At 50.1% G+C, this 20,205-nt stretch overlaps 1 protein-coding gene across 1 annotated transcript in view; it reads left to right on the forward strand.

Moving 5' to 3' along the window:
• Positions 1–603: 603 nt before the first annotated feature.
• Positions 604–20,205, forward strand: part of LOC148477748 (uncharacterized) — a gene marked incomplete at its 5' end in the record, with an annotated part of 130,673 nt that continues 111,071 nt past the window's right edge. The window contains 2 exons of the mRNA XM_088456252.1: positions 604–1,702; positions 19,829–19,963. Coding sequence (XP_088312378.1) covers positions 604–1,702; positions 19,829–19,963 — 1,234 coding nt within the window. The remainder of the gene's footprint in view (positions 1,703–19,828; positions 19,964–20,205) is intronic.

The raw sequence follows: 20,205 nt of genomic DNA on the forward strand, positions 1-20,205 counted from the left end.
GAGCCAGTAACTGTACATCTTGGTAACACCGTGCTGTACTGCAGGGGGGCAGATGTAACATGAGCACAGAGATTAGATTTGGGAATAGAGTAAGATAGAGCCAGTAACTGTACATCTTGGTAACACTGTGCTGTACTGCAGGGGGGGCAGATGTAACGGAATGGGTATGAAATACTGCCGGCCGCATAACCCTAACCACCCCCTTCCCCGCTGCCCCTTCCTGTCTATAGAACACTGTTTATGTTTGTCTTCAATAGAGTCTGATCAACTCTTTATGTATTTATGTGATAATTTGTGCTGATATTCAGCCTATTAAATTTATATCATTTATTTCCTGTTTGATATTTCTGGTGTCCCAGCACAGATTAAAATGCGCCGATTTTTCTTTCTTTTCTCATTGACAATGTTAGAAATGTAAAAGTTGTTGTTTTGTAGTAGGAGTATAAATAAGGACGTGTCACACAGTGTATATAGTCCGGTCCCCGTCTTCAGGGAGGTCCCTAATAACTGTTGAATAAGTGTTCCCGTCTCTCCAGGTCAGCAGTGAGCTCAGTTCCTGCGTAGAGACGACACCACAGGTTATTATCTCTTTCTCTATAACAGCTGGACGCCACCGTGCAGGTGCGGGAGCAGCCGGACGCTCAGGAGGATCCTTGCGGCCTGTTTGGTTTCCCTGCTCACGCTCCTTGGCTCGGTCTCTATTGACTTACATGACTGCGTCACAGAGTGGAGGAACGCGGAGGCCGCACTTAGCGCCATTTCATCGTGCTCTGGTCTCACCGCCATGAGGCTCGTCCAATTCCTCCAAGACCAGAGGAAGTTCTGCTGTTGGGATAACCTAAACTCCAGCCACAGACGGGCCCTATTGTTACACAACGTACGCTTATTCTGCAACGAGATGCGGGAATCACACCATCAGAACTGGACATGTATGGACACGCCTGATATCCGTCATACCTGTGCAGTATTTATAGACAGCATTGCATTACAGTGTGAGGCTATGATGGAAGCTGACTTTGGCTATTTATTATCTATCATAATAACTGAGATATTAGACACAGTTACTATCCCATTAGAAAATCTCAATATAATAAAGAAAAAGGCAGAATGGACGGATGTGGTGTCCCTGCATCTTCTGATAAGAGCCACCGAGGACCTACATTACATGAGTAATTCTATTCCTCTGTCTTCTGCTGGCCTTCAGCCGTTACTGTACCAAGTCCTCATCAAGCTGAACTGCGCCGTGTACGCATCCGATACGCTGTATAAGTGTTGGAAGGATAATAAGAATATATCGGTATATCTAACCCCACACAGAGACATATATTCTTTAACACCATTAACTGCCAACACTTCATGGATGGAGCCCTCAGCCCTGGCCGGCGGCCTGGTCTCCGTACAGGAATGTTTATATTGGGAAGGGCGTCTGAAACTCAGCAATAAGGCTAAAGACACCTTGTCCACTCTCAGCCTGAAGGTGACTCTCCTGAGCGTGTCCTGTCTCATTTACCCAATTGTCCTAGTCTCATTCCAGCAGATGACCGAGTGGATACAGAACTATGCCAGGAGCCTCAGAGAGAGGACGGAAGACCTAAAGAAGGAGAGGCGCCTGGCCGAGGACCTGCTCCACCAGATGCTGCCGAAATCTGTAGCCAAGCAGCTGAGGAAGCACAAACACGTGGAGGCTGAAAGCTACGACCAGGTAGGTGTACAGATAGGTAGGTAGGTGTACAGATAGTCAGGTAGGTGTACAGATAGGTAGGTAGGTGTACAGATAGTCAGGTAGGTGTACAGATAGTCAGGTAGGTGTACAGGTAGGTAGGTAGGTGTACAGCTAAAGCCAGATATGTGTACAGATAGTCAGGTAGGTGTACAGGTAGGTAGGTGTACATGTAAAGCCAGATAGGTGTACAGATAGGTAGGTGTACAGATAGGTAGGTGTACAGATAAAGCCAGATAGGTGTACAGATAGTCAGGTAGGTGTACAGATAAAGCCAGATAGGTGTACAGATAGTCAGGTAGGTGTACAGATAGTCAGGTAGGTGTACAGATAAAGTCAGATAGGTGTACAGATAGGTAGGTGTACAGATAGTCAGGTAGGTGTACAGATAGGTAGGTGTACAGATAGGTAGGTGTACAGATAGTCAGGTAGGTGTACAGATAGGTAGGTGTACAGATAGTCAGGCAGGTAGGTGTACAGATAAAGCTAGATAGGTGTACAGATAGTCAGGTAGGTGTACAGATAGGTAGGTGTACAGATAGGTAGGTGTACAGATAGGTAGGTGTACAGATAGGTAGGTGTACAGATAGGTAGGTGTACAGATAGGTAGGTGTACAGATAGTCAGGCAGGTAGGTGTACAGATAAAGCTAGATAGGTTTACAGATAGTCAGGTAGGTGTACAGATAGGTAGGTGTACAGATAGGTAGGTGTACAGATAGTCAGGTGTACAGATAGTCAGGTAGGTGTACAGATAGTCAGGTAGGTGTACAGATAGGTAGGTGTACAGATAGTCAGGTAGGTGTACAGATAGGTAGGTGTACAGATAGGTAGGTGTACAGATAGGTAGGTGTACAGATAGTCAGGTATGTGTACAGATAGTCAGGTAGGTGTACAGATAGTCAGGTAGGTGTACAGATAGGTAGGTGTACAGATAGTCAGGCAGGTAGGTGTACAGATAAAGCTAGATAGGTTTACAGATAGTCAGGTAGGTGTACAGATAGTCAGGTAGGTTTACAGATAGTCAGGTAGGTGTACAGATAGGTAGGTGTACAGATAGTCAGGTAGGTGTACAGATAGGTAGGTGTACAGATAGGTAGGTGTACAGATAGGTAGGTGTACAGATAGTCAGGTAGGTGTACAGATAGTCAGTCAGGTAGGTGTACAGATAGGTAGGTGTACAGATAAAGCTAGATAGGTTTACAGATAGTCAGGTAGGTGTACAGATAGTCAGGTAGGTTTACAGATAGTCAGGTAGGTGTACAGATAGGTAGGTGTACAGATAGTCAGGTAGGTGTACAGATAGGTAGGTGTACAGATAGTCAGGTAGGTGTACAGATAGGTAGGTGTACAGATAGTCAGGTAGGTGTACAGATAGGTAGGTGTACAGATAGTCAGGCAGGTAGGTGTACAGATAAAGCTAGATAGGTTTACAGATAGTCAGGTAGGTGTACAGATAGGTAGGTGTACAGATAGTCAGGTAGGTGTACAGATAGGTAGGTGTACAGATAGTCAGGTGTACAGATAGTCAGGTAGGTGTACAGATAGTCAGGTAGGTGTACAGATAGGTAGGTGTACAGATAGTCAGGTAGGTGTACAGATAGGTAGGTGTACAGATAGGTAGGTGTACAGATAGGTAGGTGTACAGATAGGTAGGTGTACAGATAGTCAGGTAGGTGTACAGATAGTCAGTCAGGTAGGTGTACAGATAGGTAGGTGTACAGATAGTCAGGTAGGTGTACAGATAGGTAGGTGTACAGATAGTCAGGTAGGTGTACAGATAGTCAGGTAGGTGTACAGATAGGTAGGTGTACAGATAGTCAGGTAGGTGTACAGATAGGTAGGTGTACAGATAGTCAGGTAGGTGTACAGATAGTCAGGTAGGTTTTCAGATAGTCAGGTAGGTGTACAGATAGGTAGGTGTACAGATAGTCAGGTAGGTGTACAGATAGGTAGGTGTACAGATAGTCAGGTAGGTGTACAGATAGGTAGGTGTACAGATAGGTAGGTGTACAGATAGTCAGGTAGGTGTACAGATAGTCAGGTAGGTGTACAGATAGGTAGGTGTACAGATAGTCAGGTAGGTGTACAGATAGGTAGGTGTACAGATAGTCAGGTAGGTGTACAGATAGGTAGGTGTACAGATAGTCAGGTAGGTGTACAGATAGGTAGGTGTACAGATAGTCAGGTAGGTGTACAGATAGTCAGGTAGGTGTACAGATAGGTAGGTGTACAGATAAAGGCCCTGATTCAGACCCACTCGCAAGCGGCTGTCCGCTCGCCAGTGGGTCAATGGTCTGCACTGAGCATGCGCACGACGGAGGGAGCTCCGTCGTGCGCATGCGCCAGACGCGACGAGTGAAGGAAAGTCCTTCGCTCGTTGTGTCTGATCAAAGGGGGCGTGCTGTCGATGTTGATTGACAGCACGCCCCCTTTGGTGGGCGTGCCGGGGGCGTGCCTCCCTGACGGGGGCGTTCCCAAGGGAACGCCTACCGTCAGAAGCCGGCCCACTGACATCACTAGTGATGTCAGTGGGAGTGATTTTGGCTCTGATAGAGCCAAAATCACTCCGGGCCTTGCGGTTGAAAACTTCAACCGCAGGCTCCGGCTCACAGTTTCGATGGTCGCGATGGTCATGACCATCGCGGACATCACAATGCACGCTCGTATAGGCTGAGGGTGGTGACCCACAGCTATACGAGCATCCAGGAGGACGCTCCATAGTTATGGAGGACGGCCCTCATTCAGAGCGTGCGCTCTGCTCAGAGCGTACGGCTCTGAATGAGGGCCAAAGTCAGGTAAGTGTACAGATAGTCAGGTAGGTGTATACATAGGTAGGTGTACAGATAGGTAGGTGTACAGATAGTCAGGTAGGTGTACAGATAGGTAGGTGTACAGATAGGTAGGTGTACAGATAGGTAGGTGTACAGATAGGTAGGTGTACAGATAGGTAGGTGTACAGATAGTCAGGTGGGCATACAGATAGGTAGGTGTACAGATAGTCAGGTAGGTGTACAGATAGGTAGGTGTACAGATAGTCAGGTAGGTGTACAGATAGGTAGGTGTACAGATAGTCAGGTAGGTGTACAGATAGGTAGGTGTACAGATAGTCAGGTAGGTGTACAGATAGGTAGGTGTACAGATAGTCAGGTAGGTGTACAGATAGGTAGGTGTACAGATAGTCAGGTAGGTGTACAGATAGGTAGGTGTACAGATAGTCAGGTAGGTGTACAGATAGGTAGGTGTACAGATAGTCAGGTAGGTGTACAGATAGGTAGGTGTACAGATAGTCAGGTAGGTGTACAGATAGGTAGGTGTACAGATAGTCAGGTAAGTGTACAGATAGTCAGGTAGGTGTACAGATAAAGCCAGATAGGTGTATACATAGGTAGGTGTACAGATAGTCAGGTAGGTGTACAGATAGGTAGGTGTACAGATAGGTAGGTGTACAGATAGTCAGGTAGGTGTACAGATAAAGCCAGATAGGTGTACAGATAGGTAGGTGTACAGATAGTCAGGTAGGTGTACAGATAGGTAGGTGTACAGATAGTCAGGTAGGTGTACAGATAGGTAGGTGTACAGATAGTCAGGTAGGTGTACAGATAGGTAGGTGTACAGATAGTCAGGTAGGTGTACAGATAGTCAGGTAGGTGTACAGATAGTCAGGTAGGTGTACAGATAGGTAGGTGTACAGATAGTCAGGTAGGTGTACAGATAGTCAGGTAGGTGTACAGATAGGTAGGTGTACAGATAGTCAGGTAGGTGTACAGATAGGTAGGTGTACAGATAGTCAGGTAGGTGTACAGATAGGTAGGTGTACAGATAGTCAGGTAGGTGTACAGATAAAGTCAGATAGGTGTACAGATAGGTAGGTGTACAGATACTCAGGTAGGTGTACAGATAGGTAGGTGTACAGATAGGTAGGTGTACAGATAGTCAGGTAGGTGTACAGATAAAGCCAGATAGGTGTACAGATAGGTAGGTGTACAGATAGTCAGGTAGGTGTACAGATAGATAGGTGTACAGATAGGTAGGTTTACAGATAAAGCTAGATAGGTGTACAGATAGGTAGGTGTACAGATAGGTAGGTGTACAGATAGTCAGGTAGGTGTACAGATAAAGCCAGATAGGTGTACAGATAGGTAGGTTTACAGATTGATAGGTGTACAGATAAAGCTAGATAGGTGTACAGATAGGTAGGTGTACAGATAGGTTGGTGTACAGATAGTCAGGTAGGTTTACAGATAGTCAGGTAGGTTTACAGATAGTCAGGTAGGTGTACAGATAGTCAGGTAGGTGTACAGATAAAGCTAGATAGGTGTACAGATACTCAGGTAGGTTTGTATATAAAGTCAGGAAGGCTGGTTCAAGGGTAAGAACAATGTGGCAGCTGCCTCAAGCACCAAGCTGTGAGGTAAGTCAACAATGCCCTGCTTATGGGCAGAGAATGCAACTATGGCCCTGTGCCATTCCATGCCAATATGGAAAAACAAAAGCCTGGGGCAATATGTCACGATCTTTACCTAGTAACCTCGGCCACAACATGGTATAGAAAGACCTTAGAGATGGGCTAAACCCAAGGTCAGCAGATGAGAAACATAAAACCAGACAGGTCTGAAACATACTGTACAGTACATGGCAGGCCTGATCTGGTAACCCCAGCACAGACTGTACAGTACATGGCAGGCCTGATCTGGTAACCCCAGCACAGACTGTACAGCACATGGCAGGCCTGATCTGGTAACCCCAGCACATACTGTACAGTACATGGCAGGCCTGATCTGGTAACCCCGGCACAGACTGTACAGCACATGGCAGGCCTGATCTGGTAACCCCAGCACATACTGTACAGTACATGGCAGGCCTGATCTGGTAACCCCAGCACAGACTGTACAGCACATGGCAGGCCTGATCTGGTAACCCCAGCACAGACTGTACAGTACATGGCAGCCTGTCCTGGTATCCCCAGCACAGACTGTACAGTACATGGCAGGCCTGATCTGGTAACCCCAGCACATACTGTACAGTACATTGCAGGCCTGATCTGGTAACCCCAGCACCTACTGTACAGTACATGGCAGGCCTGATCTGGTAACCCCAGCACAGACTGTACAGTACATGGCAGGCCTGATCTGGTAACCCCAGCACATAGTGTACAGTACATGGCAGGCCCGATCTCGTAACCTCAGCACAGTACATGGCAGGCCTGATCTGGTAACCCCAGCACATACTGTACAGTACATGGCAGGCCTGATCTGGTAACCCCAGCACATACTGTACAGTACATGGCAGGCCTGATCTGGTAACCCTAGCACAAACTGTACAGTACATGGCAGGCCTGATCTGGTAACCCCAGCACATACTGTACAGTACATGGCAGGCCTGATCTGGTAACCCCAGCACAGACTGTACAGCACATGTCAGGCCTGATCTGGTAACCCCAGCACATACTGTACAGTACATGGCAGCCTGACCTGGTAACCCCAGCACATACTGTACAGTACATGGCAGGCCTGATCTAGTAACCCCAGCACATACTGTACAGTACATGGCAGGCCTGATCTGGTAACCCCAGCACATACTGTACAGTACATGGCAGGCCTGATCTGGTAACCCCAGCACATACTGTACAGTACATGGCAGCCTGACCTGGTAACCCCAGCACAGACTGTACAGTACATGGCAGGCCTGATCTGGTAACCCCAGCACATACTGTACAGTACATGGCAGGCCTGATCTAGTAACCCCAGCACAGACTGTACAGTACATGGCTGGCCTGATCTGGTAACCCCAGCACAGACTGTACAGTACATGGCAGGCCTGATCTAGTAACCCCAGCACAGACTGTACAGTACATGGCAGGCCTGATCTGGTAACCACAGCACAGACTGTACAGTACATGGCAGGCCTGATCTGGTAACCACAGCACAGACTGTACAGTACATGGAAGGCCTGATCTGATAACCCCAACACAGACTGTACAGCACATGGCAGGCCTGATCTGGTAACCCCAGCACATACTGTACAGTACATGGCAGGCCTGATCTGGTAACCACAGCACAGACTGTACAGTACATGGCAGGCCTAATCTGGTAACCACAGCACAGACTGTACAGTACATGGCAGGCCTGATCTGGTAACCCCAGCACATACTGTACAGTACATGGCAGGCCTGATCTGGTAACCACAGCACAGACTGTACAGTACATGGCAGGCCTGATCTGGTAACCCCAGCACAGACTGTACAGTACATGGCAGGCCTGATCTAGTAACCCCAGCACAGACTGTACAGTACATGGCAGGCCTGATCTGGTAACCCCAGCACAGACTGTACAGTACATGGCAGGCCTGATCTGGTAACCACAGCACAGACTGTACAGTACATGGTAGGCCTGATCTAGTAACCCCAGCACATACTGTACAGTACATGGCAGGCCTGATCTGGTAACCCCAACACAGACTGTACAGTACATGGCAGGCCTGATCTGGTAACCCCAGCACAGACTGTACAGTACATGGCAGGCCTGATCTAGTAACCCCAGCACATACTGTACAGTACATGGAAGGCCTGATCTAGTAACCCCAGCACATACTGTACAGTACATGGAAGGCCTGATCTAGTAACCCCAGCACAGACTGTACAGTACATGGCAGGCCTCATCTGGTAACCACAGCACAGACTGTACAGTACATGGCAGGCCTGATCTAGTAACCCCAGCACATACTGTACAGTACATGGCAGGCCTGATCTGGTAACCCCAACACAGACTGTACAGTACATGGCAGGCCTGATCTGGTAACCCCAGCACAGACTGTACAGTACATGGCAGGCCTGATCTAGTAACCCCAGCACATACTGTACAGTACATGGAAGGTCTGATCTAGTAACCCCAGCACATACTGTACAGTACATGGAAGGCCTGATCTAGTAACCCCAGCACAGACTGTACAGTACATGGCAGGCCTGATCTAGTAACCCCAGCACAGACTGTACAGTACATGGCAGGCCTAATCTGGTAACCACAGCACAGACTGTACAGTACATGGCAGGCCTGATCTGGTAACCACAGCACAGACTGTACAGTACATGGCAGGCCTGATCTGGTAACCACAGCACAGACTGTACAGTACATGGCAGGCCTGATCTGGTAACCCCAGCACAGACTGTACAGTACATGGCAGGCCTGATCTGGTAACCCCAGCACAGACTGTACAGTACATGGCAGGCCTGATCTGGTAACCCCAGCACAGACTGTACAGTACATGGCAGGCCTGATCTAGTAACCCCAGCACAGACTGTACAGTACATGGCAGGCCTGATCTGGTAACCCCAGCACAGACTGTACAGTACATGGCAGGCCTGATCTAGTAACCCCAGCACATACTGTACAGTACATGGCAGGCCTGATCTAGTAACCCCAGCACATACTGTACAGTACATGGCAGGCCTGATCTGGTAACCCCAACACAGACTGTACAGTACATGGCAGGCCTGATCTGGTAACCCCAGCACATACTGTACAGTACATGGCAGGCCTGATCTGGTAACCCCAGCACATACTGTACAGTACATGGCAGGCCTGATCTGGTAACCCCAGCACATACTGTACAGTACATGGCAGGCCTGATCTGGTAACCCCAGCACATACTGTACAGTACATGGCAGGCCTGATCTGGTAACCACAGCCCATACTGTACAGTACATGGCAGGCCTGATCTGGTAACCCCAGCACATACTGTACAGTACATGGCAGGCCTGATCTGGTAACCCCAGCACATACTGTACAGTACATGGCAGGCCTGATCTGGTAACCCCAGCACATACTGTACAGTACATGGCAGGCCTGATCTGGTAACCCCAGCACATACTGTACAGTACATGGCAGGCCTGATCTGGTAACCACAGCACAGACTGTACAGTACATGGCAGGCCTGATCTGGTAACCCCAGCACATACTGTACAGTACATGGCAGGCCTGATCTAGTAACCCCAGCACAGACTGTACAGTACATGGCAGGCCTGATCTAGTAACCCCAGCACAGACTGTACAGTACATGGAAGGCCTGATCTGGTAACCCCAGCACATACTGTACAGTACATGGCAGGCCTGATCTGGTAACCCCAGCACAGACTGTACAGTACATGGCAGGCCTGATCTAGTAACCCCAGCACATACTGTACAGTACATGGCAGGCCTGATCTGGTAACCCCAGCACATACTGTACAGTACATGGCAGGCCTGACCTGGTATCCCCAGCACAGACTGTACAGTACATGGCAGGCCTGATCTGGTAACCCCAGCACATACTGTACAGTACATGGCAGGCCTGATCTGGTAACCCCAGCACATACTGTACAGTACATGGCAGGCCTGATCTAGTAACCCCAGCACAGACTGTACAGTACATGGCAGGCCTGATCTAGTAACCCCAGCACAGACTGTACAGTACATGGAAGGCCTGATCTGGTAACCCCAGCACATACTGTACAGTACATGGCAGGCCTGATCTGGTAACCCCAGCACATACTGTACAGTACATGGCAGGCCTGATCTGGTAACCCCAGCACATACTGTACAGTACATGGCAGGCCTGATCTGGTAACCCCAGCACAGACTGTACAGTACATGGCAGGCCTGATCTGGTAACCCCAGCACAGACTGTACAGTACATGGCAGGCCTGATCTAGTAACCCCAGCACAGACTGTACAGTACATGGCAGGCCTGATCTGGTAACCCCAGCACAGACTGTACAGTACATGGCAGGCCTGATCTAGTAACCCCAGCACATACTGTACAGTACATGGCAGGCCTGATCTAGTAACCCCAGCACATACTGTACAGTACATGGCAGGCCTGATCTGGTAACCCCAACACAGACTGTACAGTACATGGCAGGCCTGATCTGGTAACCACAGCACAGACTGTACAGTACATGGCAGGCCTGATCTGGTAACCCCAGCACAGACTGTACAGTACATGGCAGGCCTGATCTGGTAACCCCAACACAGACTGTACAGTACATGGCAGGCCTGATCTGGTAACCACAGCACAGACTGTACAGTACATGGCAGGCCTGATCTGGTAACCCCAGCACATACTGTACAGTACATGGCAGGCCTGATCTAGTAACCCCAGCACATACTGTACAGTACATGGCAGGCCTGATCTGGTAACCCCAACACAGACTGTACAGTACATGGCAGCCTGTCCTGGTATCCCCAGCACAGACTGTACAGTACATGGCAGGCCTGATCTGGTAACCCCAGCACATACTGTACAGTACATTGCAGGCCTGATCTGGTAACCCCAGCACCTACTGTACAGTACATGGCAGGCCTGATCTGGTAACCCCAGCACAGACTGTACAGTACATGGCAGGCCTGATCTGGTAACCCCAGCACATAGTGTACAGTACATGGCAGGCCCGATCTCGTAACCTCAGCACAGTACATGGCAGGCCTGATCTGGTAACCCCAGCACATACTGTACAGTACATGGCAGGCCTGATCTGGTAACCCCAGCACATACTGTACAGTACATGGCAGGCCTGATCTGGTAACCCTAGCACAAACTGTACAGTACATGGCAGGCCTGATCTGGTAACCCCAGCACATACTGTACAGTACATGGCAGGCCTGATCTGGTAACCCCAGCACAGACTGTACAGCACATGTCAGGCCTGATCTGGTAACCCCAGCACATACTGTACAGTACATGGCAGCCTGACCTGGTAACCCCAGCACATACTGTACAGTACATGGCAGGCCTGATCTAGTAACCCCAGCACATACTGTACAGTACATGGCAGGCCTGATCTGGTAACCCCAGCACATACTGTACAGTACATGGCAGGCCTGATCTGGTAACCCCAGCACATACTGTACAGTACATGGCAGCCTGACCTGGTAACCCCAGCACAGACTGTACAGTACATGGCAGGCCTGATCTGGTAACCCCAGCACATACTGTACAGTACATGGCAGGCCTGATCTAGTAACCCCAGCACAGACTGTACAGTACATGGCTGGCCTGATCTGGTAACCCCAGCACAGACTGTACAGTACATGGCAGGCCTGATCTAGTAACCCCAGCACAGACTGTACAGTACATGGCAGGCCTGATCTGGTAACCACAGCACAGACTGTACAGTACATGGCAGGCCTGATCTGGTAACCACAGCACAGACTGTACAGTACATGGAAGGCCTGATCTGATAACCCCAACACAGACTGTACAGCACATGGCAGGCCTGATCTGGTAACCCCAGCACATACTGTACAGTACATGGCAGGCCTGATCTGGTAACCACAGCACAGACTGTACAGTACATGGCAGGCCTAATCTGGTAACCACAGCACAGACTGTACAGTACATGGCAGGCCTGATCTGGTAACCCCAGCACATACTGTACAGTACATGGCAGGCCTGATCTGGTAACCACAGCACAGACTGTACAGTACATGGCAGGCCTGATCTGGTAACCCCAGCACAGACTGTACAGTACATGGCAGGCCTGATCTAGTAACCCCAGCACAGACTGTACAGTACATGGCAGGCCTGATCTGGTAACCCCAGCACAGACTGTACAGTACATGGCAGGCCTGATCTGGTAACCACAGCACAGACTGTACAGTACATGGTAGGCCTGATCTAGTAACCCCAGCACATACTGTACAGTACATGGCAGGCCTGATCTGGTAACCCCAACACAGACTGTACAGTACATGGCAGGCCTGATCTGGTAACCCCAGCACAGACTGTACAGTACATGGCAGGCCTGATCTAGTAACCCCAGCACATACTGTACAGTACATGGAAGGCCTGATCTAGTAACCCCAGCACATACTGTACAGTACATGGAAGGCCTGATCTAGTAACCCCAGCACAGACTGTACAGTACATGGCAGGCCTCATCTGGTAACCACAGCACAGACTGTACAGTACATGGCAGGCCTGATCTAGTAACCCCAGCACATACTGTACAGTACATGGCAGGCCTGATCTGGTAACCCCAACACAGACTGTACAGTACATGGCAGGCCTGATCTGGTAACCCCAGCACAGACTGTACAGTACATGGCAGGCCTGATCTAGTAACCCCAGCACATACTGTACAGTACATGGAAGGTCTGATCTAGTAACCCCAGCACATACTGTACAGTACATGGAAGGCCTGATCTAGTAACCCCAGCACAGACTGTACAGTACATGGCAGGCCTGATCTGGTAACCCCAGCACAGACTGTACAGTACATGGCAGGCCTGATCTAGTAACCCCAGCACATACTGTACAGTACATGGCAGGCCTGATCTAGTAACCCCAGCACATACTGTACAGTACATGGCAGGCCTGATCTGGTAACCCCAACACAGACTGTACAGTACATGGCAGGCCTGATCTGGTAACCCCAGCACATACTGTACAGTACATGGCAGGCCTGATCTGGTAACCCCAGCACATACTGTACAGTACATGGCAGGCCTGATCTGGTAACCCCAGCACATACTGTACAGTACATGGCAGGCCTGATCTGGTAACCCCAGCACATACTGTACAGTACATGGCAGGCCTGATCTGGTAACCACAGCCCATACTGTACAGTACATGGCAGGCCTGATCTGGTAACCCCAGCACATACTGTACAGTACATGGCAGGCCTGATCTGGTAACCCCAGCACATACTGTACAGTACATGGCAGGCCTGATCTGGTAACCCCAGCACATACTGTACAGTACATGGCAGGCCTGATCTGGTAACCCCAGCACATACTGTACAGTACATGGCAGGCCTGATCTGGTAACCACAGCACAGACTGTACAGTACATGGCAGGCCTGATCTGGTAACCCCAGCACATACTGTACAGTACATGGCAGGCCTGATCTAGTAACCCCAGCACAGACTGTACAGTACATGGCAGGCCTGATCTAGTAACCCCAGCACAGACTGTACAGTACATGGAAGGCCTGATCTGGTAACCCCAGCACATACTGTACAGTACATGGCAGGCCTGATCTGGTAACCCCAGCACAGACTGTACAGTACATGGCAGGCCTGATCTAGTAACCCCAGCACATACTGTACAGTACATGGCAGGCCTGATCTGGTAACCCCAGCACATACTGTACAGTACATGGCAGGCCTGACCTGGTATCCCCAGCACAGACTGTACAGTACATGGCAGGCCTGATCTGGTAACCCCAGCACATACTGTACAGTACATGGCAGGCCTGATCTGGTAACCCCAGCACATACTGTACAGTACATGGCAGGCCTGATCTAGTAACCCCAGCACAGACTGTACAGTACATGGCAGGCCTGATCTAGTAACCCCAGCACAGACTGTACAGTACATGGAAGGCCTGATCTGGTAACCCCAGCACATACTGTACAGTACATGGCAGGCCTGATCTGGTAACCCCAGCACATACTGTACAGTACATGGCAGGCCTGATCTGGTAACCCCAGCACATACTGTACAGTACATGGCAGGCCTGATCTGGTAACCCCAGCACAGACTGTACAGTACATGGCAGGCCTGATCTGGTAACCCCAGCACAGACTGTACAGTACATGGCAGGCCTGATCTAGTAACCCCAGCACAGACTGTACAGTACATGGCAGGCCTGATCTGGTAACCCCAGCACAGACTGTACAGTACATGGCAGGCCTGATCTAGTAACCCCAGCACATACTGTACAGTACATGGCAGGCCTGATCTAGTAACCCCAGCACATACTGTACAGTACATGGCAGGCCTGATCTGGTAACCCCAACACAGACTGTACAGTACATGGCAGGCCTGATCTGGTAACCACAGCACAGACTGTACAGTACATGGCAGGCCTGATCTGGTAACCCCAGCACAGACTGTACAGTACATGGCAGGCCTGATCTGGTAACCCCAACACAGACTGTACAGTACATGGCAGGCCTGATCTGGTAACCACAGCACAGACTGTACAGTACATGGCAGGCCTGATCTGGTAACCCCAGCACATACTGTACAGTACATGGCAGGCCTGATCTAGTAACCCCAGCACATACTGTACAGTACATGGCAGGCCTGATCTGGTAACCCCAACACAGACTGTACAGTACATGGCAGGCCTGATCTGGTAACCCCAGCACATACTGTACAGTACATGGCAGGCCTGATCTGGTAACCCCAGCACATACTGTACAGTACATGGCAGGCCTGATCTGGTAACCCCAGCACATACTGTACAGTACATGGCAGGCCTGATCTGGTAACCCCAGCACATACTGTACAGTACATGGCAGGCCTGATCTGGTAACCACAGCCCATACTGTACAGTACATGGCAGGCCTGATCTGGTAACCCCAGCACATACTGTACAGTACATGGCAGGCCTGATCTGGTAACCCCAGCACATACTGTACAGTACATGGCAGGCCTGATCTGGTAACCCCAGCACATACTGTACAGTACATGGCAGGCCTGATCTGGTAACCCCAGCACATACTGTACAGTACATGGCAGGCCTGATCTGGTAACCACAGCACAGACTGTACAGTACATGGCAGGCCTGATCTGGTAACCCCAGCACATACTGTACAGTACATGGCAGGCCTGATCTAGTAACCCCAGCACAGACTGTACAGTACATGGCAGGCCTGATCTAGTAACCCCAGCACAGACTGTACAGTACATGGAAGGCCTGATCTGGTAACCCCAGCACATACTGTACAGTACATGGCAGGCCTGATCTGGTAACCCCAGCACAGACTGTACAGTACATGGCAGGCCTGATCTGGTAACCCCAGCACATACTGTACAGTACATGGCAGGCCTGATCTGGTAACCCCAGCACATACTGTACAGTACATGGCAGGCCTGACCTGGTATCCCCAGCACAGACTGTACAGTACATGGCAGGCCTGATCTGGTAACCCCAGCACATACTGTACAGTACATGGCAGGCCTGATCTGGTAACCCCAGCACATACTGTACAGTACATGGCAGGCCTGATCTAGTAACCCCAGCACAGACTGTACAGTACATGGCAGGCCTGATCTGGTAACCCCAGCACAGACTGTACAGTACATGGAAGGCCTGATCTGGTAACCCCAGCACATACTGTACAGTACATGGAAGGCCTGATCTGGTAACCCCAGCACATACTGTACAGTACATGGCAGGCCTGATCTGGTAACCCCAGCACATACTGTACAGTACATGGCAGGCCTGATCTGGTAACCCCAGCACATACTGTACAGTACATGGCAGGCCTGATCTGGTAACCCCAGCACAGACTGTACAGTACATGGCAGGCCTGATCTGGTAACCCCAGCACAGACTGTACAGTACATGGCAGGCCTGATCTAGTAACCCCAGCACAGACTGTACAGTACATGGCAGGCCTGATCTGGTAACCCCAGCACAGACTGTACAGTACATGGCAGGCCTGATCTAGTAACCCCAGCACATACTGTACAGTACATGGCAGGCCTGATCTAGTAACCCCAGCACATACTGTACAGTACATGGCAGGCCTGATCTGGTAACCCCAACACAGACTGTACAGTACATGGCAGGCCTGATCTGGTAACCCCAGCACATACTGTACAGTACATGGCAGGCCTGATCTGGTAACCCCAGCACATACTGTACAGTACATGGCAGGCCTGATCTGGTAACCCCAGCACATACTGTACAGTACATGGCAGGCCTGATCTGGTAACCCCAGCACATACTGTACAGTACATGGCAGGCCTGATCTGGTAACCACAGCCCATACTGTACAGTACATGGCAGGCCTGATCTGGTAACCCCAGCACATACTGTACAGTACATGGCAGGCCTGATCTGGTAACCCCAGCACATACTGTACAGTACATGGCAGGCCTGATCTGGTAACCCCAGCACATACTGTACAGTACATGGCAGGCCTGATCTGGTAACCCCAGCACATACTGTACAGTACATGGCAGGCCTGATCTGGTAACCACAGCACAGACTGTACAGTACATGGCAGGCCTGATCTGGTAACCCCAGCACATACTGTACAGTACATGGCAGGCCTGATCTAGTAACCCCAGCACAGACTGTACAGTACATGGCAGGCCTGATCTAGTAACCCCAGCACAGACTGTACAGTACATGGAAGGCCTGATCTGGTAACCCCAGCACATACTGTACAGTACATGGCAGGCCTGATCTGGTAACCCCAGCACAGACTGTACAGTACATGGCAGGCCTGATCTAGTAACCCCAGCACATACTGTACAGTACATGGCAGGCCTGATCTGGTAACCCCAGCACATACTGTACAGTACATGGCAGGCCTGACCTGGTATCCCCAGCACAGACTGTACAGTACATGGCAGGCCTGATCTGGTAACCCCAGCACATACTGTACAGTACATGGCAGGCCTGATCTGGTAACCCCAGCACATACTGTACAGTACATGGCAGGCCTGATCTAGTAACCCCAGCACAGACTGTACAGTACATGGCAGGCCTGATCTAGTAACCCCAGCACAGACTGTACAGTACATGGAAGGCCTGATCTGGTAACCCCAGCACATACTGTACAGTACATGGCAGGCCTGATCTGGTAACCCCAGCACATACTGTACAGTACATGGCAGGCCTGATCTGGTAACCCCAGCACATACTGTACAGTACATGGCAGGCCTGATCTGGTAACCCCAGCACAGACTGTACAGTACATGGCAGGCCTGATCTGGTAACCCCAGCACAGACTGTACAGTACATGGCAGGCCTGATCTAGTAACCCCAGCACAGACTGTACAGTACATGGCAGGCCTGATCTGGTAACCCCAGCACAGACTGTACAGTACATGGCAGGCCTGATCTAGTAACCCCAGCACAGACTGTACAGTACATGGCAGGCCTGATCTGGTAACCACAGCACAGACTGTACAGTACATGGCAGGCCTGATCTGGTAACCCCAGCACATACTGTACAGTACATGGCAGGCCTGATCTGGTAACCCCAGCACAGACTGTACAGTACATGGCAGGCCTGATCTGGTAACCCCAGCACAGACTGTACAGTACATGGCAGGCCTGATCTAGTAACCCCAGCACAGACTGTACAGTACATGGCAGGCCTGATCTGGTAACCCCAGCACAGACTGTACAGTACATGGCAGGCCTGATCTAGTAACCCCAGCACAGACTGTACAGTACATGGCAGGCCTGATCTGGTAACCACAGCACAGACTGTACAGTACATGGCAGGCCTGATCTAGTAACCCCAGCACATACTGTACAGTACATGGCAGGCCTGATCTGGTAACCACAGCACAGACTGTACAGTACATGGCAGGCCTGATCTGGTAACCCCAGCACAGACTGTACAGTACATGGCAGGCCTGATCTAGTAACCACAGCACAGACTGTACAGTACATGGCAGGCCTGATCTGGTAACCCCAGCACAGACTGTACAGTACATGGCAGGCCTGATCTAGTAACCCCAGCACATACTGTACAGTACATGGCAGGCCTGACCTGGTATCCCCAGCACAGACTGTACAGTACATGGCAGGCCTGATCTGGTAACCCCAGCACATACTGTACAGTACATGGCAGGCCTGATCTGGTAACCCCAGCACATACTGTACAGTACATGGCAGGCCTGATCTAGTAACCCCAGCACAGACTGTACAGTACATGGCAGGCCTGATCTGGTAACCCCAGCACAGACTGTACAGTACATGGAAGGCCTGATCTGGTAACCCCAGCACATACTGTACAGTACATGGCAGGCCTGATCTGGTAACCCCAGCACATACTGTACAGTACATGGCAGGCCTGATCTGGTAACCCCAGCACATACTGTACAGTACATGGCAGGCCTGATCTGGTAACCCCAGCACAGACTGTACAGTACATGGCAGGCCTGATCTGGTAACCCCAGCACAGACTGTACAGTACATGGCAGGCCTGATCTAGTAACCCCAGCACAGACTGTACAGTACATGGCAGGCCTGATCTGGTAACCCCAGCACAGACTGTACAGTACATGGCAGGCCTGATCTAGTAACCCCAGCACAGACTGTACAGTACATGGCAGGCCTGATCTGGTAACCACAGCACAGACTGTACAGTACATGGCAGGCCTGATCTGGTAACCCCAGCACATACTGTACAGTACATGGCAGGCCTGATCTGGTAACCCCAGCACAGACTGTACAGTACATGGCAGGCCTGATCTGGTAACCCCAGCACAGACTGTACAGTACATGGCAGGCCTGATCTAGTAACCCCAGCACAGACTGTACAGTACATGGCAGGCCTGATCTGGTAACCCCAGCACAGACTGTACAGTACATGGCAGGCCTGATCTAGTAACCCCAGCACAGACTGTACAGTACATGGCAGGCCTGATCTGGTAACCACAGCACAGACTGTACAGTACATGGCAGGCCTGATCTAGTAACCCCAGCACATACTGTACAGTACATGGCAGGCCTGATCTAGTAACCACAGCACAGACTGTACAGTACATGGCAGGCCTGATCTGGTAACCCCAGCACAGACTGTACAGTACATGGCAGGCCTGATCTAGTAACCCCAGCACAGACTGTACAGTACATGGCAGGCCTGATCTGGTAACCCCAGCACAGACTGTACAGTACATGGCAGGCCTGATCTGGTAACCCCAGCACAGACTGTACAGTACATGGCAGGCCTGATCTAGTAACCCCAGCACAGACTGTACAGTACATGGCAGGCCTGATCTAGTAACCCCAGCACAGACTGTACAGTACATGGCAGGCCTGATCTGGTAACCCCAGCACAGACTGTACAGTACATGGCAGGCCTGATCTGGTAACCCCAGCACAGACTGTACAGTACATGGCAGGCCTGATCTGGTAACCCCAGCTGTAATCCATAGAAGCCAATTAGTGATGGTCTAACATAATAAATATACATTGTTATAATCAACTACTTTGTTTTTTGAAATGTAGCCACTATGTTCTGGCCCCACTTACTATGATAATTACACTGGCCGGGAGGGATGAAGGAGGATTTAGGATGTTATTGCAGGATATATAAGTGGTGAATATTTCTCACTTCTTGCTACATGTAATGTTCTACCTCTGTCACCAGGTTACCATATTCTTTTCAGACATTGTGGGATTTACATCCATTTCGGCTTCGTGCACACCTCTGCAAGTGGTGGAAATGCTGAGCAACTTATACATCTGCTTTGACAGCAGGATAGAGTCATACAATGTCTATAAGGTGGGTGCACGGCAGGATAGAGTCATACAATGTCTATAAGGTGGGTGCACGGCAGGATAGAGTCATACAATGTCTATAAGGTGGGTGCACGGCAGGATAGAGTCATACAATGTCTATAAGGTGGGTGCACGGCAGGATAGAGTCATACAATGTCTATAAGGTGGGTATACGGCAGGATAGAGGCATACAATGTCTATAAGGTGGGTGCAGGGCAGGATAGAGGCATACAATGTCTATAAGGT

Source organism: Taudactylus pleione, unplaced genomic scaffold, assembly GCF_031769625.1.
Source record: "Taudactylus pleione unplaced genomic scaffold, aTauple2 ptg000693l, whole genome shotgun sequence".
Taxonomy (NCBI): domain Eukaryota; kingdom Metazoa; phylum Chordata; class Amphibia; order Anura; family Myobatrachidae; genus Taudactylus; species Taudactylus pleione.